Source organism: Chelonoidis abingdonii, chromosome 4 (genome assembly GCF_003597395.2).
Source record: "Chelonoidis abingdonii isolate Lonesome George chromosome 4, CheloAbing_2.0, whole genome shotgun sequence".
Lineage (NCBI taxonomy): Eukaryota > Metazoa > Chordata > Testudines > Testudinidae > Chelonoidis > Chelonoidis abingdonii.
The window spans coordinates 81,798,160-81,822,156 of record NC_133772.1 but is presented as its reverse complement, the minus strand read 5'-3'; the positions used below and the strand labels follow the sequence as shown (position 1 = coordinate 81,822,156).

Sequence of the window (23,997 nt, the reverse complement as noted above, 5' to 3'; positions counted from 1 at the left end):
GAGATTGGTAGTATTGTTTCAGTATTGTGAATTAATGGATGTCAGAATTGGGATGTGTATCAATCTTAGAGAGACCCAGTGAATACTTTCCCAAGTACACTGCCTGAATAATCAATTTCAATGGCTCCATTTCGAAAGCCACAACTGAACACAGAACTATTTCTGGAAGGCAGTGAAGCAGATGGTGTGTATTCCCTATCCACTATGATCCTCTGGTAACTGGGATGATGAGTTATTTATAAGATGGTTGAGAGTATCCTCAACACCTTGATGCTTAAAGAGCTCCAGATTGAACTCAGACTCTGCTGTAGGGTTTGGAAAACAATTCTATCTAGAAAAGATGCTATGTAGTCCAGAACTCACAATTCAAGGCTATGTTGGCCTATGCAATTAAGAAGAAATGGAGGCATCCTCTTTTTATGTTTGTGAATAGATAAGCTGACCCTGTCATGCGGTGTGCCTATAGGTAGGTGCTCTGGTCTCTCAGGACCTTTCTTATCAGATTATATCCTCCTCCCTGGCTGAGACAATTTAGGATCTCTGAACTTGCCTCTAGGTGACTGGAATGATGTCGTCTATCCTGCATTAGTCCTGAATTCTATTTGCCTGCAAAGGACTTTCGCAATTTTTGAAGTTCTTCTTCAAGAAAGAGTAAATCCTTAAAAGGGCGTTGTTATTGAAAGACATGTCAATGTTACTTCAGTGAGGTATGGTTAATATGGTACATTACAGGTTCAGTACCTTTGCAGCCGGACATCTCAAGAACATTGAGCCAAATTAATACATTACTTAATATCACTTTGGCAGTATAAATACACCTTAAAATGGATGCAAACATAATTTATACCTGCTTTACAACTATTTCATATTGCTAGACCAGCGTACATGAGAACCAGGTTCATTTTGTAGAGACTGAAGAAGAAAATGAAGGCGACACTGGCTGAAGTCATGTAGTTTCCAAGCAGCAGGTGATGTGGAGGATTCTTGTATTACTGATGACCCAAAACCACAGCCAAATGAACCACATGCCTGTACTGATGACTAAGATTAGATCAGCGTCAGGGTGGCTGCTGTTACATACCATGATTTATAGCTACTGAGGGCTAAGAACATGAAGCACATCAGGAAGGCCACTTCTCCTGTAGAGGGTACGTGGGCTTACTATAATTCAACAGGCAGAGGCAAAAATTTTTTTTCTAGAAACCTGCATTCATGAATAAACAAAAATAATCCAGGAGGACCAAGGGAATAATATAATGATGCTCTGAGTTCTCCTTAGGAACTAAATATTTTGAGAATGTGTGCAAGTTTACAAATGTCTTAATTTTACCATAGCATGATATTGATTTTTAATACTTTTTCATTCTTCCTTCTCTGACAACACCCAACTTCTCACATTCTTAGTGCCATTTTCTGAAAATGTCACCAGCATAAAATAAAATTGCAATGTTGGTACAAACTGATCACAATGTTCTAGTTCATTGTGAATACTGCCCACTAGGGACCATATTCAAGAAACAAAGACATCATTTAGCTGTTGCACTTTGGAAGTCTCTGCAAGGCTTGGCATCTTCCAAAGCACTCATCATTTTCACAAAGGAATTCAGTTCATATTTCTTTGTGCTTTTACTTTACACTGCTCACTCTCTGCAGTCAGAAAACCCTTCGTTTTTTTACGTAGCCATCAAAGCGAGCATCGGCAGGAGAGATTGAGTTTTTACATGGGAAAATTATTCAACACTAACTCTTTTTGATGTAGTCCTTGTAGTGGGGTGAGCACCCACTCCGGCCCTGGAGAGGTTGGAAAAGCCCTGCAGAGGGCTGGGGCTTGGCAAGATAAAACCCTGGCTGATTGGGGGAAGTGGCTGCAGCTGGGGCCATGCCCCAAACTAAGCAACAGGGCCTTATAAGAACGCCAGGGACGCTAGAAGCAGCAGTCTCTTTCTGACTGGAGAGGGACACAGGCCTGGCTGCTGGGGAACTCACCCAGGGGACTTAGGATACGTCTACACTGCACGATTATTTCGAATTAGCTTAAACCGATATTACAAAACAGATCTAATAAAAATCGGTTTAGCGCGTCCACAGTGGGATCATGACATCGATTGTTTGCGTCCATGGTCCAAAGCTACCATCGATTTCAGGAGCGGTGCACTGTGGGTAGCTGTTCCTCAGCTATCCCATAGTTCCCACTTCCGTGTTGAGAGCACAGTGCCTGATGGGGCAGAAAACATTGCCCCGGGTGGTGCTGGGTACAGCCTCACCCTCCTTGTGAAGTGCAAGCAGACAACACCTTTGGCGCCTTTCCGCGGAGTGCAATTGAGCAAACGCCATAGTCAGCAGCAGCAATCTTCCACTTTTTTTTTTCACGTGGTGGGGGTGGGGGGGATAAACGGGAGGGAGCTGTGTCCCTGAACACACAGCCAGACACGTGTTGAACCTACAGACATTGGGAGCTCAGCCAAGAAGGCCAAATAATTTCAGAGACGCTGTGGACTGTGGGATAGTTGAGTCCTCAGTAACCTCCCCCCCTCCCTCCCTCAACACGAGCGTCTAATTGAGTCTCGGCTTCCCGTTACGCTTGTCAACCGCAGGACGCTGTGGTATCCGGTGCGAGTTTTTATTCCAAACGCTTTGGCAGTTCGTGTTTCGTAACGAGCTGGATACAACAATTTTGTCCTCCCATACCAGCGATCAGACCTAGTAATCCCCGTACGTCTAGGCCTTGGAGCTCTTTTTTCGATTATGACTGCAATCGCCACCGTGGCAGCGACTATCCCAGAGAGGGACAAAGCAGGAAATGTAATTAAGAAGTTCGCGGGACTTTTCCTATACTGCCGCTGCATCTAGTTCAGATTGCTGTCCAGAGCGGTACACAGTGCTGCACCTGGATGCCGGCCGGGGCCAATAACGTCGATTTCCGTCCACACGAACCCAACCGGAGTTAAGTCGCTATCGAATTTAGCGCTACTCCTCTCGTTTGGGAGGAGTTCTGAAATCGATTTAAGGAGCCGTTTAACTCGATATTAATGACGACGTTGTGTGAACGGATACAGCGTTAAATCGGTATATCGGCCATTAAACCGATTTAAAGTCGCAGTGTAGACCTGGCCTTAGAGTGAGGCAGGGCTGGGGAAAGGCCTTAGGAGCTGGGAAGCCTTAGGCCAGAAACTCCCCAGGCTGCAGAGCCTAGTTCTAGGCCCACCTAGGTACTGGACTTGCAGAGGGGCAGCCTGAGGGTGGGTAAAGGGAGCCAGTCCAGACCCCTTTGCTTATGATAAGTGGCTGATACTGCAGTCTGCCCCAGCGAATGGGGGCTAGATGGAGACTGGGAAATAGCCAAAACTGAGGCGAAGTGGGTATAGTGGGTTGGGGGTTCCCCAGGGAGGGGAGATCCAGATTGGTGGGGTACTGCCAGGGGGCAGCACCCCAGTTAAAGGGGCACCAGGGTACAGGGAGAGACATGGGACCAGAGGACAGCCGGATCACCGGCCTGCAAAGGGTGCTCTGGAGCTGGAATGAGCTAATTCCTGGAACAGACCAGCAGCAGGCGCCGCAGGAGTGAGTCCGTGTGTCTACAGTCCTCTTCTCCCACCTACTACAGAGACATTACGAACCATAGTGTTAATGGTTCAATCTACTAGAAAGCAAGGTGACAATACATTTGTGAAGAGAGGCCAATGACAAATAAAATTGTCAAAAATTAATTTAGTCATACCTCCCTTCTTCCCATAACCTATCTTGGACACAGTAGAATGGTCAGTGAACGTAACAAGAAATACCCAAGGAAGAAGGGCTTATATTATTTTGCCATTTCAAGGAATTTAAGACCTAAGGAAGTATCCTAAAATGCAGTGAAATCCAGTTAGTATAGTAATGTCCTATAAACTGAGGGGAAAAATAAGTTGCTGCCTTGCACACTTCAAATCTGAATGACTAAGCTCTTACTGCCCAGAAAGTGGAGGCTCCTCTGGAGAAGTGGCATGACTGACTGAGCTGTAACTGAAATAAATTCTCTGGCCCATATGGCCCATTGTGGCAGCTTTGCCTTTGTGAACACAACTGTATGGCTTTCTCAAACTCTTGTGAAATTTTAGAACACATGTAAACATCTAACATCCAACAAATGTTAGTTTTAGTCCTGGAAGAAAACCAAATTAAGACAAGGGGTGGAAAAACAATGAGCTAACTGATACAAAATTCTGTATTTACCATTGGGATGAAGTCTGGTAGAAGATCAAAAACTATCTTCTGGGGGGGGGGAGGAGGGGAAAAGAGGAGGGAGAAACCTGAAGCAGAGGGGAGAAAAACTGAGTTCTCTCATTATTGATCTACTCGCTTAGCAGAAGTGTCAACAACTAAAAATACTATGTTAGAAGACAGCAATTTCAAAGTGTTCTCAAGCTCAAATTATGGTCCTATTCACACCTGTGAAACAAAGGACTAACCCCAATGAAAGCTAATATGATGAGTAAAATGTCTTTGCAAGAATAAAAAAAAAATTCCAACTAGAATCCTGCTCTCTTATGGTTGCATGATTGCAGAGATGGGAAAGCAAAGATTTTAAGGATGGTCTTGAACACTTTTAGAAGAGAAACCAAAATATTTCAACAAGGGAAATTAAGGAATCACCACGTAGGACAGCTAATCTATTGCAAGATACCTTACATTGCAGCAAATGCTTGTGAAAACTTGAAGGATGAGATCCCACTCTCAAGGAGTCAACTGCCTGGAGCTGAGCCAATCTGTCAGAGTTGCTCATTCCCTGTAGGTACTGAAAACATGGTAATGAGGGAAGTATAAATAGAATAAAATAGAATGAAACCTGGAAGGATACCAAGCAGGAATTCTCCAAGGATCTTAGTTTAGAAACTCCAAAAAGAATCTTCTAGTACTGCCCTGATATCTAGTTGTTGCACTATGTGATGGGTGTACCAGCCCTGCACTTGTTTTGCAAGGGTTAATTCTTCTCTTTGGGCTCAGGAGGCCCCACCCCCTCAGCTTAGCTGGAACTAAGCTATAAAAGGAAACAATTCAGCTCAGTCTGGGCTGACTGCCGGTGAGAAAGGAGGTGCACTGCATGCTCCTTTGGAAAGTCTGCCTGCACTCCAGGATGCAGAGGCCAGCCAGATAGTGATGACCCAAGACCCCCAGGCAAGGGACACCACAGAGGGAGTAGAGACTGTGAGAACCCCGAGATGGCAAGAACTGGAGAAACGGGGAGGAAGTGACCCCAAGAAACTCTGCGGGGAGTTGGTTGTATACTGGAAGACTAGCCTGGCATATTTCAGCATGATCCCTGCCAAGCTGGTGACGGGCAACCCTACCAGCAACAGGGCCCTGGGTTGGGAATGAAAACAATCACAATTGGTTTTAATTTAAAACTTCAGTTTAAAACTGATAACTCACTTCACTGCATGGAATAACTGACATTAAGGTCCAGATTGTAACTTTTAAGTACTGTCTCACTTTATTTGGTGTTCAAATGACTACATTGCAGAGGAAGCAACGAGGCGTCATGGTTGAAAAACCCAAAACAGAATTTTTATTCCAGAAATAAACCATGCTGGTGTTATTTTTTTGTTTTGTTTTAGCGAGGGTGGTTAAGAGTTTTTCAGTTTTGGAGGGTAGGGGGGATTTTTCTGAAGTATTTACACAAACATTACATACGGTGACAGGGTGCTGGGCAAAGGGTTGCTGATTCAAACCTCTGTCATGCCAGCTCCCATTTAGGGGGATAGATTAGAGCTGTCTGGAGATAACCTGGTCCTAACTGGGGAGGCAGAGACAGCTACCGTCTAATTAGCCTGAATCTGTATAAAAGCCTTAGTGGGAGGAAACTGGGGAAGAGCAGAAAGAAAGGGAAAAGGCAGGAAGTGGAAGCCGGGAGGTAGCTCTTCCCTCATTGCCTCCTGCCTGCAGATGGTGAAGGGCCAACTGTACATGGTGAAATGGTGGGAACAAGCCTGTGAATAAACTGCATCTGTGGTTACTAACCCCAGGGTCTTGGAGTGACTTTGTGGACCTAGCAGAGACAGGAGCCAAGGGGGCCCCGCCACGCTGTGCTACACATGGCAGCTTGTCTGGAATCCCGTGCTAGATCAAATGTTTGGCAGCCCAGAGATGGAGGAGACCCTGCAATGGCTGGTCAAACAGCAGAAGGAGGTGCGGAAGGCAATGCAGAATTTTCAGCAAGCCCATCAGCTGAAGACAGGTCTTGCTCACCTGGCAGGCCGAACAGCAGAAGAGCCTGCAGGACTTCACTTGGGCGCATCCCAGCATCTCAACAGTAGCTCCTGCAGAAAATGGTGAGTCCCACGGGAGAGGATGGCGTTCGGGTGCCGGGCTTAGGACTGTGTAAAATGGGCCTGACAGATGACCCAGTGCCTTCCTAGGCACCTTTGAACGGGTAGCCGTGGGGGCTGGATGGGACGGGCCCTGCGACTGGCTCCCTACCTAAACAGCGAAGCTCAATTGGCCTACAGGGCAAAAAGTGAAGAGCAGGCCAGGAATTATGAAGCGGTAAAGGCAACCATCCTGGATCAGGTAAGGCTGTCCACGGAGAAGTACTGCCAGAAGTTCCAGTCAGCGAGGTGGATGGGAGGGTTGCAGCCTCGGGTAATTGCCCAAAAGTTAATGGACTGGACTGCCCACTGGCTGAGGCCAGACACGCAGACAGTGAGAGAGATTATGGATGTGCTCATCCTAGAACAGTTTTTACAGGGCCTCCCCGAGAACATAAGGTATTGGTGAGGAGGCACCAACCAAATATGGTCGAGGTGGCTGTAAAACTTATAGAGGAGTACGCGGAGGCAGACTTCCCCGGGAAGAAGGATGGCTGAGCAAGGAAGTGGAGATCGGGACAAGGCCCAGAGAACCGCCGTCTGGGAAGGGTCTGCAGAACAAATGGGAGGACACCCGAGGAGCTCCCTTAGGGTCCAGACTGTTTGTCTGCTAGCAGTGCAGACGACCGGGACACAGAAGTGGGACTGCCCACACACAGATTGTGGGTAGGCAGAGTTTTGTGTCTGGGCAAACGCTGGAGGCCAGGGGAAGGGGCGGAAGCTGTCCACCAGTAATGGTGGGGAGGAAACCCCAGCAAGACCTGGTGGACTCGGCCTCGGCTTGCTCTCTGGTACAAAGGAAGCTGGTGAGGCCGCACTGGTGGATTCCCGGTGTGAAGATGGACGTAGAATGCATCCATAGGGATAGGAGGCAATGCCTTATGGCCCAGGTGCCCCTCGAGGTTCAGGGCAATTTTAAGTGGCAATGGGTCAGGATAGTAAAGGGGGTGCCTTATCCAGTGGTGGTGGGTACGGACTGGGACCCCTTTCCAGGAGGGAAGGTGGGAAGAGGGAGACAGCCCAAGATAAGAAAAAGGGGAGATTCCCTGAGGAAGGGGGTAGAGACCTCTGAGCAGAAAACCCGTAGACAACAGAGCCTGAGAATGGAGAGTGAAGCTATGGGTGAGACGTCCATCACAGAGTCCTCGATCAGAGAACAAGGCCCGGTGGAGACCCTTATTAGCGGACCCCCAGAGGAACAGACCTAGTTCCTGTTGGATGAGTTTGGGGGACAGGAAGCCCTGAGTCTCTGGGAGAGGGCCAGGACCAACCCCCACGGGCAGCTCTATGTTTTTTGCCGCCCCAAGCATGGCAGTCAGGCAGCCTTCGGCGGTGTTTCTATGGGAGGTCTGCCCCGGTCACCTGGATTCGGCAGTGATTCTGCGGGAGGTCCACTGGTCCCTCACAGTGACTGCCAGGCCACCCCCTGAGGCTTGCTGCCCCAGGCACGCGCTTGCTGTGCTGGTGCCTGAAGCCACCCCTGCCAACCCCAAATTCCTGATGGAAGGGAAGGGGGTAAAAACAGGGAAACACCCAGGGGGTTGTGAATGGTGCAAGGACCTGTATGTTGCAATGGAGCTGTAGGGCCATCCACTCCCCTACACAATGCAATTTCGGGGGGGTGGGGGGAAAGGGAGATGAAGAAACCCCACATGACAAACTCTGGAACTGACCCAAAAGAGGAGAAAATACTCCCACATAGAGCCCCCCCATTAGAGGAAGGAGAGAACACAGAGGGGCAACCCTGGCAGTTGGAGAAGGGGGGGAGGTGTTTGACAGGGTGCTGGGCAAAGCGTTGCTGATTCAAACCTCTGTCATGCCAGCTCCCACTTAGGGGGATAGATCAGAGCTGGCTAGAGATAACCTGGCCCTAACTGGGGAGGCAGAGACAGCTGCCGCCTAATTAGCCTGGGGCTGTATAAAAGCCTCAGGAGAAGGAAGCCGAGGAAGAGCAGAAAGAAAGGGAAAAGGCAGGGAGTGGAAGCCGGGAGGTAGCTCTTCCCTCTCTCCATCCTGCAGACGGTGAAGGGCCAGCTGTATGTGGTGAAATGGTGGTGGGAACAAGCCTATGAATAACCTGCACCAGTGGTTACTAACCCCAGGGTCTTGGAGTGACTTTGTGGACCTACCAGAGACAGGAGCCAACGGGGGCGTACCACACTCTGCTGCACATACATATCTGAAATGTTTTTTACACTGGAAATATGGTCTCTCTACCTTTACTCAGGGAATCTAAACTTTAACTATCATGATAAGTGATAAGGAAAATGAAGTTCTTATTAAGCCTATGAAGAATCAGTAAGAAAGTTACAGAACCGTCTAGAAACCTTGAGAGGAAGGGGAATGGGTAGCCACCAGTAATGGGAGAGGATGATGTAGTTAGCTGGCAGAATCAATTGTCCTTAGATACTAAAGAGAGGGGAATGGGTGGAGCTGTGAACTGTGTAAAGACAGGATTATGCGGAATCTAAAAACTTCTGTAAGATTAATAGGGCAAGATAGTAGGGCTCCAGCCAAACCTGGCTTTCTCATCTTATCTTTCAAAGTGGTGAATTCACTGGTTTGTTCTTTCCTGTTATACCTAGTAAAAGTGAAAGTCGCTGCTGACTAGTCCAAACAGGAGTGAACATATTACCTAACATCAGCATACAAATATATCTGACTCAAGGTCCTAAAGATGAAGGACAGGGTAAGCAACAAGAAAAGAAGGGAGTGAAGTAAAGAAAACAGATAATTTTTAAAAAAATAAAATGAAAAAAATTGTCAAGAGAAAAGCAAGATAGCAAAAATGTGCTCATCTCAAAAAGCAAAAAACTGGTTTCTTTGGATTCTTAATGATTACACATGGCATTGAATGAAACTTTGTTTATTGAAGAGCAAGAGCAAAAAAATGATGAATTTGATGATCCCATAAGTAAGATGTTTTTGATATCATTGCTGTTTCTGGAATGTATTCATGATGATAATTTAAAACCCCTGTCCCTAGTCTTCTTGCAGCTCTTCAACATCTACTTTGTGACTCTGACACACAAAAATGGCAAAAAATGAAATACTGATTCTGTCATTAAATAAAATAAAAGGGAAAGATTTGAACTTGAAAAGGAAAGTTGCAACTTTCTTTACTGGTAACAGCATAGAACTGTGTGCTCCAAATTAGCAGTTTAAGGACATAATTTAAGCATTTGCCCTGGATATGCTCTTTGAGATAGTAGATGGCAAATTAAAATCTGTGAGATGCTGCAGATGAAGAAAATAGAGAAAAAGCTAAAGGAAAAAATGAACATTGATATTTAATTCAAGGTGCTTGGTTAAACAAAAGAAATTACTCAATAAAGGCTACAAGCAGTCTCATAGGGGAAAATGTGTTCCTACTTAATGGTATTGCTTCTTTATATGAAAAGGATATTGCATCTAAATTGGCCAAAATGTCATCCAAGAATATAGAGATTATTATGATAAGGAGATCTTGTGATTTGCTCAGCCAGTGAAAGTGATATGGAAAACTTGAGAGAACTGCTTAGGTATTATCATCCTATACTTTTGAGATATGGATATTCAGAACGCAATTTAAACCTCTTGAAGTAAGAAGTAATACTTAACACAGGCTTAAAGCACACTCTGAAAAAGTTCAAAAATTATTCTGCACCCCAATGAGGTTCCTGGTTGGCTGACTGAAAAAAGAGGATTGATACCTCAGTTTGCCAATTTTTTTTGGTGAAACTCTTAGAAATGTTGTCTCCACATCTGCAAGCAACTACCATAAATATGTTGACATTTACACTGAGCCCAAAGAGGGCTTTCTTCAAAACACAGTTTGCATTTTACACAAGGAATTCTGTAGAGATGCGCCAAAACCTTATCATGGCAACTAAAGGAGCTTTTTGGGGCCTTGACTGATTACAGGCTGATGACCCTACTCCTGCAGTCTCAGTGAAAATCCAGCCTCATTAACAACCAAGAACTAGATTAACACAGGGACAAAATTTAGGGATAATTTAGGGAAGCAACAGAACTTTTGATGACTGATTCTAAATACATATGTGGAGCTCATTAGTCTATAGTTAGTGCTGCGTTAGTGGCAAAATTTCAGAAAATGTGGGAGAAACTGCAAAAACTGAGAAAATTAATTTTTAAAATATATTTTGACTTTTAAAATATGTCTGACCACATGCTATACATACATATATAATATATACATTTTTTCAAAATAAGCTTATGAGAGGTTATAAACTTTTCCTTACCCACCTAACCAACCAAGACTATCAACAACCCTACCCCATAATCCTAACATACCTTTCATAACCCATCACTTCTGAATCTGCATATATATTAATCCAGCATAGTTGTTACTATAATTGCTGGAGCTTGGTTCTTGACTGAGAGGGTCACATGATCTTTTGCTAAACCAGCAGATTCAGTTAAGAGTTACTGAGGTTGTGGTACACATGACAAAAATACACTTTTAATGGATATAATGAGATAGAATGGAGTTTGTAGTTGTCAAGGTTTTTTCCCCACTCTGAACTTTAGGGTACAGATGTGGGGGACCTCCATGGACCCTTCTAAACTTAATTACTTGCTTAGATCTGATAACACCGCCACCACCCAGAATTTCAGTGTCTGGGGCACTTTCTGTCCCCCTTAAAACTTTCCCCTCCCTGGGTTGCCTTGAGAGGCTTCACCACTTCCCTGGTGAACACAGATCCAAACCCTTTGGATCTTAAAACAAGGAGGAATTAACCATCCCCCTTTCTTTCCCCCCACCAATCCCTGGTGAGTCCAGACCCAATCCCCTTGGATCTTAAACATAAGGATATCAATCAGAGTGCTTAAAAAGAAAGCATTTTAATCTCAAGAAAGAAATAAAAATCATCTCTGTAAAATCAGGTGGAAAACGCTTTACAGGTACTCAGATCTATAACAAAGGAAACCTTTAGCCTTAGGTTCACGTTAATAGAGGCAAACAGAGGTAAAATCCTTCCAGCAAAAAGAAACATTTACAAGTTGAGAAAACAAACATAAGACTAACACGCCTTGCCTGGCTAATTACTTACAAGTTTGAAACATGAGAGACTGATCCAGAAAGATTTGGAGAGCCTGGATGTACGTCTGGTCCCTCTTAGTCCCAAGAGCAAACAACAAAGAGCACAAACAAAGACTTTCCACCACCAAAATTTGAAAGTATCTTGTCCCCCTATTGGTCCTCTGGTCAGCTGTCAGCCAGGGTTTACTGAGCTTCTTAACCCTTTACAGGTAAAAGAGACATTAACACTTAACTATCTGTTTATGACCGTAGCTCATAAAGAAATCTTTTGTCCCGTACCCTTGAGGAAATAGTTTTCTATGTTAATATGTTGACGGGAGTTGTGATTTATGTGTATAATTATGTGGATTGTGAGCTGCCTTCTGCTAAGGCTTTTCTATTTTACACTACAATCCCTGTATGTGTGTGTTTACGATTCTCCATAATCTAACATGAACTTCAAAAACAGGAATATGAAATGATACATATGTTAAACACTTGCAAATTAAAATAAACAGATTCTAACAAATCAATTGCATGTTACAGATTAGAATTTATAGTTAACCCCATTACCTGGGTGAGTCAAGAGCTCTGACATCAGCTCCAGTGAAATTTGCACGCACGTTGTATGATTAGAAATCCAGGTTTCAAAGGAAAAAATAATGAAAATTGTAGAGATACCAAGAAACATGAGTATTCCCTAAGGAATGGGCAAGAACCGTATACTCTATTATATTTGGTAGCTATCTGTTTCTTGAAAATTTAGCAGGATTTAAAAGATGACAAAACATTTATATGGATAACAAGAATAACCTGAATTTTTACGGTAAGGAATAAAAAAAACCAAAGAGCTTTCTATGGGAAATAAAATATCAGGTTTTTAATCCAACCTCTAAATATTGGGGGTTAAGAAAGTTTTCCTGCGTGCAAATTATTCCCAGACTGTCTATTGCTGGGTTTTTCCTGAACCTTCCCCTGAAGCAGCTTGTACTGGCTACTGCTGGAAGTACAATACTGGAATAATTGGACAAGTGGTCTAATCTGGCACAGCAATTCTATCTAGAAGGTGCTCAGTGATTTAGCCTGTCTTGAAAATACAGTTGAGTTTCCGGTAAGAAATGACAATTAAACATGGGCTAAATTAAGTTTACAAAATGGTGGTCCTTGTTTAGTGGGGACTTATTCCAACCAACTTCATATGGAAAAACCTCAATCTCACCATGTGCTTCGCGTTTCCCTCTAGCTTCCTTGTATAACCCCTTATCTCAAGAAGACTGTCCAATAGTGTGGATTCTGTTTCAGAGTTGGCACACTGTGCTCCTTCCCTTTGCCATATATTGCTTTAACTACTTCAATTTCATTGGGAGTCTCTCTATAGTATAATGAATATTGTTTAGGCCTTTTATTGGTCTCCTGTGCTTTTTTTGTGTGTGGACAGTCCTGCTTCAAAATCTTTTCAAAAGGCACAAACTCTGGGTATTGGGCCCACAGTTTCCCTCTCCTGGCTTGTGCATTCCTCCTCTGTCCTGGGTATTCCTATTTAATACCCTTCCAGGCTGTATTTTAATGAGACCATCCTGTAAGTGACAATTTATTTTGGAAAGCAAATGCAAGAAACAAAATCAAGGAAAGCTGAAGGTTTCACTGAATCTTGTTTTGAAAGCAATGAACTGCTTAGTGAACTCCACCACATGCTGCCACCAAAATTCTATTATAGTCAAGGTGTGCAGTTCATAAAACTGTCAAAAATGTTAAACTGAGACTGCTCCATGGATGGCTACAGGTTAATCTAAACTGCTGACAGAAAAGAAATGAGATAGCAAGAAAAATGAATAGTCAGACATCTGCAATCATTTTAGCAAGCAGAATAATCTCTAAGGATCATGATCAATTAGATGAGAAGGAATGCTGTTTGTTATTTGCTACAAGTCTTTTAACATGTTGGTATAATGTACATCATAAAGAGAACTTTGTGATATGACAACACTAGCTGAACACAAATGGAGAACTATCCAGCAGAAAGTAATCATGATCATTATTGGTCTTGCAACTAGTTCATTTCCTTAGCTTCCAATTTACTGTCTTTAAGGTCTGATATAAAACACATATAAATGGAGTTCACCTGAATAAATTCAACCAGCATGGAATAATCTGAAAGAATTAAATAATAATCCCAAAAGGTTGGCATTAAAACTTTCTTTCTAGTCAATTTAGAGTTGTTTTCAAATATCAGGCAGCAAGTATCCAAGTTAAAGCAAAACAAGTTGGCTCCAACAAGCAAAACAAGTTGGCTTCATCAGTATAATACTGGGGCAAAGAGCTGCCCCAGCCCAGGTTATAAATATGCACACATCCTTTCAGTGAAAGTACTCTATTAGTTTAATCCTGTTATTCAGTGGCAGGGTTATCTGCAGTATTCAGGGAATGAACAGAGAATTTCAAAGGATTAACATTCTCATACTCATGATCAATATTGCAATAGATAACAAAAGACAAGTGCTTTCATATATGTAATATGCTTCACTGATGGCAAATAAGAGCTGCAGCAATGGTTCAATTCAGGAGCCACAAAATTATACAAGACCTTTCGTAACCTATTGCTGGCCCCATACTGTAATTTGTGTAACAGTACACATAGGAATGTACTACACTATTTTTCAATCGTCATTTTCAACAGCATAATCTTGTATGCGATCCTACCTTCACCAGCAGAAGGGAACTATCAATCAGATTATACATCTGAACACTGGGAGATGGCAAGGCACTGCACTTACTTTTGGTGTTGGGCAGGACGCAGTGGAGAGACGAGAGGTGGCCTGGGCACGAGGAGATTCTGAAGGGGTAGTGCTGAGAGAGGCTGTGTCTCGTGGGAGCACCTGAACACCACGAGAAATGATGGAGTCTGGAATCTGAACAGGACAAGAGATGCAGTTAACAGTCCAAAATATATTGTACTTAAAAATTATTCAAAATCTTGCATCTGAATCCAAAACTACTTAAAATACCCCATGTTTCTCTGCCCATCTTTCTTTAGAATTCTGTTCTGGTGGCAAGAATTGCACCTTTGTAGTTCCAAAACAATCTATCAGCAAATATAAGGTCAGACTCTAACCAGAGATGCATGGAACATACCACAATTTGTCTTGAAAAATTCAGGACTGCATTCTGATACACCACAATATAAACAAACAAACAATTCAGAGGGGGAGGGGACTAAAAGGGTCAGGGGATTGGCAGCAAGACATGCAACTTTTTGCCTCTAGAACTAAGGTTCAAATCCAACACAAGCCAATAATGACCAAAAGATTACCACCACACAACGGTTCTTTCATGGTCTGTCTAAAGGAGTTAAGACTCCGAATCCAGTTCCTAGCGGACTGTTGTCCCAATCACAAAACCAGTACCACATGAAGCATTTATTGATCCCCCTATTGACAATCTAAGAACAGAGGTCAAGAACTGAATACATATTCCTTTTTATTCCATGTAGTGAAGTTACTGTTTCTTCTAAAAAAAAAAATTAAGTGAATTTGGTGTTGATGAAAGGTGCTGAGTTTATAGCTCTAGAACTTGAAGTATTATATTTATCAGAGAGAAAACCGAGCAAGGGCAGCAGCACAACAAAACTTTATCTTTACCAATCCATTGCTGTGCCTTGGTCTTTTGTTTTCCATATGTCATTTGTTTTCAAATACTCTGGCCCGCCATTTATGAACTGCAATTTAAGGGCAGATCCTTAGCTGGTGTAAATCAGTGTAGCTCCTTTGAAATAAATGGAACTATGATGATCTATACCAATTTATGAGCAAACCTAACTATTTAATTATGCATGCTGGGTTATGAAAGTAAATCTAGCCTTTAGTTTTCTCTTTCTAGCTCTTTTGTTCAGTTTTCTATCCAATCCCAACGAAAAGCGGAAACACAGTGAATTTAAGAAACAGATTTTCTTGCTTCTAAAATAGTAAGTTTCAGAAAGCTTCTATCTTCCTATCACTGTAATACTTAGATCCAACCAACCAGAGATACAAAATTGTCTATTATAATTGGACCGCCTGTTCAAATTATTCATTCATTTTTTCATGTTTTTATAATCTTGTAAGAGCTCTAAAACATGACTTTTGAGTTCCAAAAGTCAGAGAAGTGAATTCTAAGAGCTGTGAGGGCTGGTTCTACAATCTATTCTATAATATATTTTCCCTATACCGTATAATGTTTTCCCTACAGCCGTCTTCAAAGCTGCAGTCCAGTATTTTAATCTCCTCCTTCTTCTGAGGCCACTTGGCTATTTGAGCAAATTGCCCTTATTTAGTGGTATTTACTCCCCAATCACAACTGACAGTATGGTGTAGAGTTGATCATAGAACACCAGCTACAATACATTAGAGCTTTAGAATAATATTTTTTAAATTTCTCTCCTCAATGAGAGTTTCACAGTCTAATGGATCAATACAGTATCCTATTTTCAATTTCCAAAAGAATAATCATGAGTTTCCACTAGCCAGAGTACAAGACCTATGACTAGCCAAAGGCCAACATGAAAGATGTTTCGGTGGTGGGCACAAGTGAGAACAGGGGGCAAAGCCTTGGTGAGAAGCCAGATCTCTACCTTCAGGTGCTGTGAAGAGGTGGGCTTGTCAGGGTGCTGCAATCTGGATCCTATTCAGGCACCTTTTTAATGAGCTTCTGGCTACTAGGGGCTGCAGGGCAACCAATGAATACCCCCTTCTGGCCCGTTTCACTGCTGAACACAGGATTATGAATTGGTGACACTGACTGCAGCTGAGTTAATTTCATTCTGCTGGCATTTGTGAAAGCTATGAGCAGCTAAAGATGCATTGGAACCCTCTGTCTACAGATTGAGAAAGATATTAATGCATCTGTTCACATTCAGAAGATTATTGTCACAGCCCATATGGCAGGATACCTAACTAAAATACCTAATAGAACAGATTCGCTGGAAATTAATGTCTGAGGACCCACTGGTTGGGGAAAGAAATAAATGAAGTAGTGGGTTGTTCAAACCCTGAGTCAGGATGAGGGCCAGTGGGCCCAGGAACTACCTTTCATTATCCTAAAAACCTTTTCTTTGACCTTCTTGTGTTTATAACACATGCTATTGGAAATACATTTTATTCTTATTAAAAATCAGATTGTCATAAATGTGCAAATAGTATATACGGCAACCATATGGGACATTAAGGTGATAAGTATCAGTCATCATGGATTTGTCAAAAACAAATCGTGTCAGGTCAATCTGATAGCTTTCTTTGACAGGGTAACAAGCCTTTTGGATAGGAGGGAAGCAGTAGATGTGGTAGATCTTGACTTTACTAAAAGCTTTTGATACTGTCTCGCATGACCTTCTCATAAACACACTAGGGAAATGCAATCTAGATGAAGCTACTATAAGGTGGGTGCAAAACTCGTTGGAAAACTGTTCCCAGAGAGTTATCAAGGTTCACAAACATGCTGGAAGGGCATAATGCATGGGGTTCCACAGGGATTAGTTCTGGGTCCAGTTCTGTTCAATATCTTCATCAACGTTTTAGATAATGGCATGGAGAGTACACGTATAAAGTGTGTGGACGATACCAAGCTGGGAGGGGTTGCAAGTGCTTTGGAGAATAGGATCAAAATTCAAAATGATCTGGACAAACTGAAGACATGGTCAAAGTAAACAGGATGAAATTCAATAAGAACAAATGCAAAGTACTCTATTTAGAAAGAAACAATTGGTTGCACACGTACAAAATGGGAAATGACTGCCTAGGAAAGAGTACTGCGGAAAGGGATCTGGGGGTCATAGTGGACCACAAGCTAAGCATGAATCAACAGTGTAACACTGTTGCAAAAAAAGTGAACATAATTCTGGGACGTATTAGTAGGAGTGTTATAAGCAAGACATGAGAAGTAATTCTTCCGCTCTACTCTGCGTTGATTAGGCCTCAAATGGAGTATTGTGTCTAGTTGTGGGTGCCACATTTCAGGAAAGATGTGGACAAATTGTAGAAAGCCCAGAAAAGAGCAAAAAAAAATGATTAAAGGTCTAGAAAACATGACCTATGATGGAAGATTGAAAAAATCAGGTTTGTTTAGTTTAGAAAAGAGAAGACGAGACGGGATGCGATATCCGTTTTCAAATACATAAAAGGTCATTACAAGGAGGATGGAGAAAAATTGTTCTTGTTAACCTCTGAGGATAGGACAAGAAGCAATGGACTTAACTTGCAGCAAGGCAGGTTTAGGTTAAACATTGGAATAAATTGCCTAGGGAGGTTATGGAATCTCCATCATTGGAGATTTTTAAGAGCAGGTTAGACAAACACCTGTCAGGAATGGTCTACATAATACTTAGTCCTGCCATGAGTGCAGGGGACTGGACTAGATGACCTCTTGAGGTCTCTTCCAGTTCTATGATTATTGAACTGATGGCCCCAAAAGTTAGAGATACACCACCTCTCTGATAGTGATACAATCTTGATAAATCAGACACATGGGATCAAAAAGTAACCAATAATTTGTTGAGGCAATGTACTGACAACAGAGGGAACAACATACTACACAGTGTAATAACATGGAAGAAGATTGAAATGCTAAGAAAAACATTCTTAGGGATGCTTCAGGGGAATGAAAATAAACAGTTTAAAAAAAATGAATGGAAAACAAAAAAATATTAAATTAATGACTTAGAATCAAATGAAATATTAACACAATCATGCAACCTTTATTCAAATGAGTAATCCTTACTCACAAGTGTAGTTTACTAAAGTCACTCCCCATGACGGCTTTCAGGGTCAGGCCCTAAAATTACAACTATCTTTTCTTTATAATCCCACTTGTGACCCTTCTATCACTAATTTTATCAAAACAAAATTTCTCCACCTGAAATTTCTGATGTGTGAACTCTTGCCAAAGGAGAATTTGGGGGAAAGTTTGAGATTAATTAAGAAACATATTTGTGAAATATGAGAGTCTGAAAAATAAAGGTAATCCAATTTTACATGTGAAATATAATGGGAAGATGTAAAATAGCAGCTACTAAAGCCATATGTTGTAAAAATCAGAAAGTCTGGATAACTTGCATCCAAGAGTTTTAAAAGAGTTGGCTTCAGAGCGCGCTGATTTTCAGTAAGTCTTAGAACACTGGAGAAGTTCCAGAATACTGGAAAAAAGCTAATGTTGTGCCAATTTTCAAAAAGGGTAAATGGGATAACCCAGGTAGTTATAGTCCTGTCAGCCTGACATTGATCCCAGATAAGATAATGGAACAACTGGCACAGGATTTGATTAATAAAGAATTAAAGGAGAGTAACATAATTAATGCCAATCAATATGGGATTATAGAAAACAGATCTTGTCAATCTAACGATATCTTGTTTTCCCATGATTCCAGATTGGGCTGATATAGGTAGAAGTGTTGATGTAATATACTTGGACTTCTGTAAGACATTTGACTTGGTACCACATGACATTTTGATTAAAAAACTAGAAAGTAGGGCTGTTGATTAGTCGCAGTTAACTCACACGATTAACTCACAAAAATTAAATACGATTAAAAATATTAATCGTGATTAATCGCACTGTTAAGCAATAGAATACCAATTGAAATTTATGAAATACTTATGGATTATTTTCTACATTTTAAAATATATTAATTTATATTACAACACAGAATACAAAGTGTACAGTGCTCACTTTATATTATTTTTTATTACAAATATTTGGACTTTAAAAATGATAAATAAAATAAATAGTATTTTTCAATTCACCCCATACAAATACTGTAGTTCAATCTCTTTATCAAAAATGTGTAACTTACAAATGTAGATTTTTGCTTGTTACATAACTGCACTCAAAAACAAAACAATGTAAAACTAGAGCTTACACGTCCATTCAGTCCTACTTCTTGTTCAGCCAATTGCTAAGACAAATAAGTTTGTTTACATTTACAGGAGATACTGCTGACTGCTTCTTATTTGCAATGTCACCTGAAAGTGAGAACAGGCGTTCGCATGGCACTTTTGGAGCTGGCGTTGCGAGGTATTTACATGCCAGACATGCTAATGCACATAATTCTACATTTGTAAGTTCAACTTTCATTATAAAGAGATTGCACTGCAGTACTTGTATTAGGTGAATTAAAATATACTATTTCTTTTGTTTTTTTATAGAGCAAATATTTGTAATAAAAATAAATACAAAGTGAACATTGTACACTTTTGTATTCTGTGTTGTAATTGAAATCAATATATTTGAAAATGTAGAAAACATTCACAAATATTTAAATAAATGGTATTCTATTATTAACAATGTGATTAATTGCGTTTAATTTTTATAATCAAGATTAATTTTTTCAATCACTTGACAGTCCTAGTGTAAATTGTTTGATATTCACTTAAATATTGATATATAGGGTATAAGACTGTGTTTTTAAAGGGTCTTTGTTTTAAATTCTCCAGAGAGGCGTGCAGTTATTATTTAATATTATACTGAATATTGATTAAGTGGAATAATGGAATCCAAATGCGGTTGTGACAGTCTTATGAATACTCTCCTCTGGTTCAAAACTCAGTCTCAAAGAAACCTTAAGAGGGAAGGTTAGAGTCTGAGGCCAGGTCTACACTGCGACTTTAAATCGGTTTAATGGCCGATATACCGATTTAACGCTGTATCCGTTCACACGACGAATCGATTTCGGAACTCCCCCCAAACGAGAAGGAGTAGCGCTAAATTCGATAGTGATAAACTCGGATTAGGGTTCATGTGGGACGGAAATCGACGTTAAATTGGCCCCTCCGGCTCGCATCCAGAGTGCAGCACTGCCCGCTCTGGACAGCAATCTGAACTCGGATGCAGCGGGCAGGTAAAACAGGAAAAGCCCCGCGAACTTGTTTGAATTACATTCCCTGCTTGCCCAGCGTGGACCTTGATCAGCACGGCTGGCAATGCAGTTTGAAATCGAAAAAGAAGCTCCAGCATGACCGTACGGAGATACTAGGTCTGATCGCTGTATGGGGAGACAAATCTTTTGTATGCAGCTCCGTTACAGAACACGAAATGCCAAAGCGTTTAAAAACTCCAGGATACACAGCGCTTGTGTGGAGCAAGCGTAAACGGGAAGCCAGAGACTCAAAATGGACGCTCATGAAGGGAGGGAAGGGAAACTGAGGACTCCAGCTATCCCACAGTCCACCGCAGTCTCTGAAAATATTTGCATTCTTGGCTGAGCTCCCAATCCCTGTAGTTCAAACAACAGTGGGTTCTGCGGTGGTTCAGGGAACAGCTCCTCAGTTTATTTCCCCACCACCACGTGAAAAAAAAAGGGAAAGATTGCTGTTGCTATGGCGTTTGCTCACATGCACTCCGCGAAAAAGGCGCCAAAGGGCTTTGTCCTGCCTTCACAAAGGGAGGGTGAGGCTGTACCCAGCCCCACCCAGGCAGGTTTTTCTGCCCCATCAGCACTGTGCTCTCAACACGGAAAGGGGAACTATGGGATAGCTGAGGAACAGCTACCCACAGTGCACCGCTCCTGAAATCGATGGTAGCTTTGGACCATGGACCCAAACAATCGATTTCGGTATCCCATGTGGAGCGCTAAACGATTTTATTAGATCTGTTTTGTAATATCGGTTAAGCTAATTCGAAATAATTGTGCATGGTAGACGTACCTGAGATGAGTCCACGATAGACGAAAAGCTCATAAAGACTTTAATATAAGGATAGGGACTTTCCCTCTCTGCATATCCTTGTTAGTTTCTAACAAAGAAAAAAAATCAGACACGAAGTCCCCCCCTTCTTTTTATATCCATCCCCCCATCACTTTCTTCCTCCTTTGCCCTCAGTCAACAAAGACATTGGGGCTGCTTCCAGGATTTTTCCTCTAACACCTGCACCTGCTTCAGTGACTCCATCCCCTTCCATCTCTTAAATTTCCTCACCCATTCGACTCCTACCTTTTAACCTCTCAACAATTTTCTTTCTCCTAAGGTCTCTCCCTTACAACTAAAAATACCTGGTCCTCTTTCGTCTTAAAAAAAGTCCAGCCTTTAACCCCTTTATCTCCCATAAATTATTGTTTTTATCCTCTTTCACCACTTTCGTCTCTAAGCCCTGGTCCTACACTACGCGTTTAAATCGATTTAAAAGAGCGTTTAAATCGATTTTACGCTGTAACCGTCCACACTACACCCTTTATATCGATTAAAAGCCGCCCTTTTAAATTCGATTTCTGTATCCTCCCCGACGAAAGGAAGTAGCGCTAAATTCGATTAAACATATCGGATTACAGTTTGTGGCGGAATCGACGTTATTAGCCTCCGGCGTATCCACAGTGCACCACTGTGACTGCTCTGGACAGCAATCTAAAACTCGGATGCAGCGGGCAGGTAAACAGAAAAGCCCCGCGAACTTTTGAATTACGTTTTGCTGTTTGCCCAGCGTGGAGCTCTGATCAGCACAGGTGGCATGCAGTCCTCAAATCCAAAAAGAGCTCCAGCATGGACCGTACGGAGATACTAGATCTGATCGCTGTATGGGGAGACAAATCTATTGTATCAAGCTCTTAAGAACCCACAATGCCAAAGCATTGAAAAAAAAATCTCCAGGATACACAGCGCTGCGTGACACATAATGGGAAGTCAGAGACTCAAATGGGACGCTCATGGATGGAGGGGTACTGAGGACTCCAGCTATCCCACAGTCCACAGCAGTCTCTGAAAAGTACTGCATTCTTGGCTGAGCTCCAATGTCTGTAGGTTCAAACACAGTGTCTGCGTGGTTCAGGAATAGCTCCTCAGTTTCCCCCCCCCCCCACCACCACGTGAAGAAAAGGGAAAGAAAATCATTTCTTGACTTCTTTCATGTCACCCTATGTGTACTGAATGCTGCTGGTAGACGCGATGCTGCAGCAGTGAAAAGCAGTATCCCGCTCCTCTCCCCTCCCGGTGGTAGACCTACAATATGACTGACATCCGTCGTCGCCATCAGCCATGAGTGCTCCTGGCTGGCCTCAGGTGAGGGCCTGCCGGGGCGCCTGGGTAAAATGGAATGACTCCCAGTTTTCCAGTAGATGGTACAGAACGCTGGTAACTGTCTTCATCATAGCAACTGGGGCTGAGCTTCATCAGCCCCTCCCTTTCCTGTGTAAAGAAAAGATTCCGTACTGCCTGGACTGTCAATAGCCCCAGGAGGCTGCCTCCCCCTCATTTTTATCTCACTAACAAGTCTCTGTTTCTTATTCCTGCATTCTTTATAACTTCATGACACAAATGGTGGGGGACACTGCCACGGTAGCCCAGGAATGTTGGAGGAGGCGAAGCAACGGGTGGGGTTTGTGCAGGGGCACCCCTTGTGAATACTACACGGAGCAGCTGTGCTCTGATACACTGGTCCTCTAATACACTTGCCCCTTATTCTAGGCAGGACTTGACTCTATTTTAGAAACCATAAGGGAGGGATTGACTCAGGGAGTCAATCCCAATTTTGCTTTTGCGTTGCCCCCCGGCCGATTTCAGCCAGGGCACTCATGATAGCAGCGGACAGTACAGAGAAGGAGAGTAACCATCATCTCATTGCCAGTTTTCTCCGGCATAGATGGTACAGAACGACTGGTAACCATCTCTGCTATCATTGCAAAAGCAGTGAATGCTGCTGTGTAGCGCTGGAGTATCGCCTCTCTCTCCGCGGCGTCCAGTACATACGGCGCCGGAAAAAAAAAAAGCTGAACGGGCTTCCATGGTTGCCGTGCTATGGCGTCTGCCAGGGCAATCCAGGGAAACGGCCGCGAAAGGATTTTCACTTGAATTTTTCCTGGAGAAAGGAATGACTGATTGAATTTTACCCAGAACCCCCGCGACAATACTGATGACATTTACCCAGAACCACCCGCGACAATAATGATTCAACCCAGAATTCCAAGGGGCGGGGGAGACTGCGGGAACTATGGGATAGCTATGGAAGAGCTACCCACAATGCAACGCTTCAGAAATCGACGTTAGCCTTGGACCATGGACGCACAACACTGAATTACTGTGCCTAGTGTGGCCACATGAAATCGAATTTATAATACCAGTTTTATAAAACCAATTTTAGCTAATTCGATATTATCCCGTAGTGTAGACGTGGCCTAAGCTACTAAGACAATACTCCTTGCATGCTTTTCTATTTCAACTGCCTACACCCTTTTCCACAGCACCAAACATGAACTTCTTGTCCTAACTTTTCTAACTCTTGATAATCTAGTTCTGTCTACTTGTTCAACTTTTTATCTTATCACAAGGTAAATTCACGTCTTTTCTCTACCAGTGATATCAGCTATGATAGCCCATTTCTCTGAAAAGCACTTTCACACTTTCTCCCATGCTGCCTCTCACAAGCGGAAAAAGCTCCCAGAAAAATCTGAAAAAACATCACCTTACTTTCTTTATTCCATTCTTAAAACTCACCTGTTCCATGGTGTATACAGTAAACTGCAATCTGAAAATACTTAGAGAGGTGGCAAGTTGTGATTATTGACTTGATTAGTTAAGACTTGTGCACAAAGGAGCAGTGGCACAGGAGCCAGAAAACAGAGCTGAAAACAGAGTTTGATTGGAAGTTTGGGGGAGGGGCTATGCATTGGTCTGCTTTTGG

The 23,997-nt window shown here is 42.5% G+C and overlaps 1 protein-coding gene across 28 annotated transcripts in view; it reads right to left on the bottom strand.

The window, feature by feature from the left end:
* The window catches only part of GPHN (gephyrin), a 648,985-nt gene that overhangs the window by 193,429 nt on the left and 431,559 nt on the right, over nt 1-23,997 (bottom strand). For all 28 annotated transcript variants that reach the window (XM_075065364.1, XM_075065351.1, XM_075065350.1 and 25 more), the window contains one exon: nt 14,142-14,276. In XM_075065364.1, the coding sequence (XP_074921465.1) occupies nt 14,142-14,276 (135 nt within the window). The remainder of the gene's footprint in view (nt 1-14,141; nt 14,277-23,997) is intronic.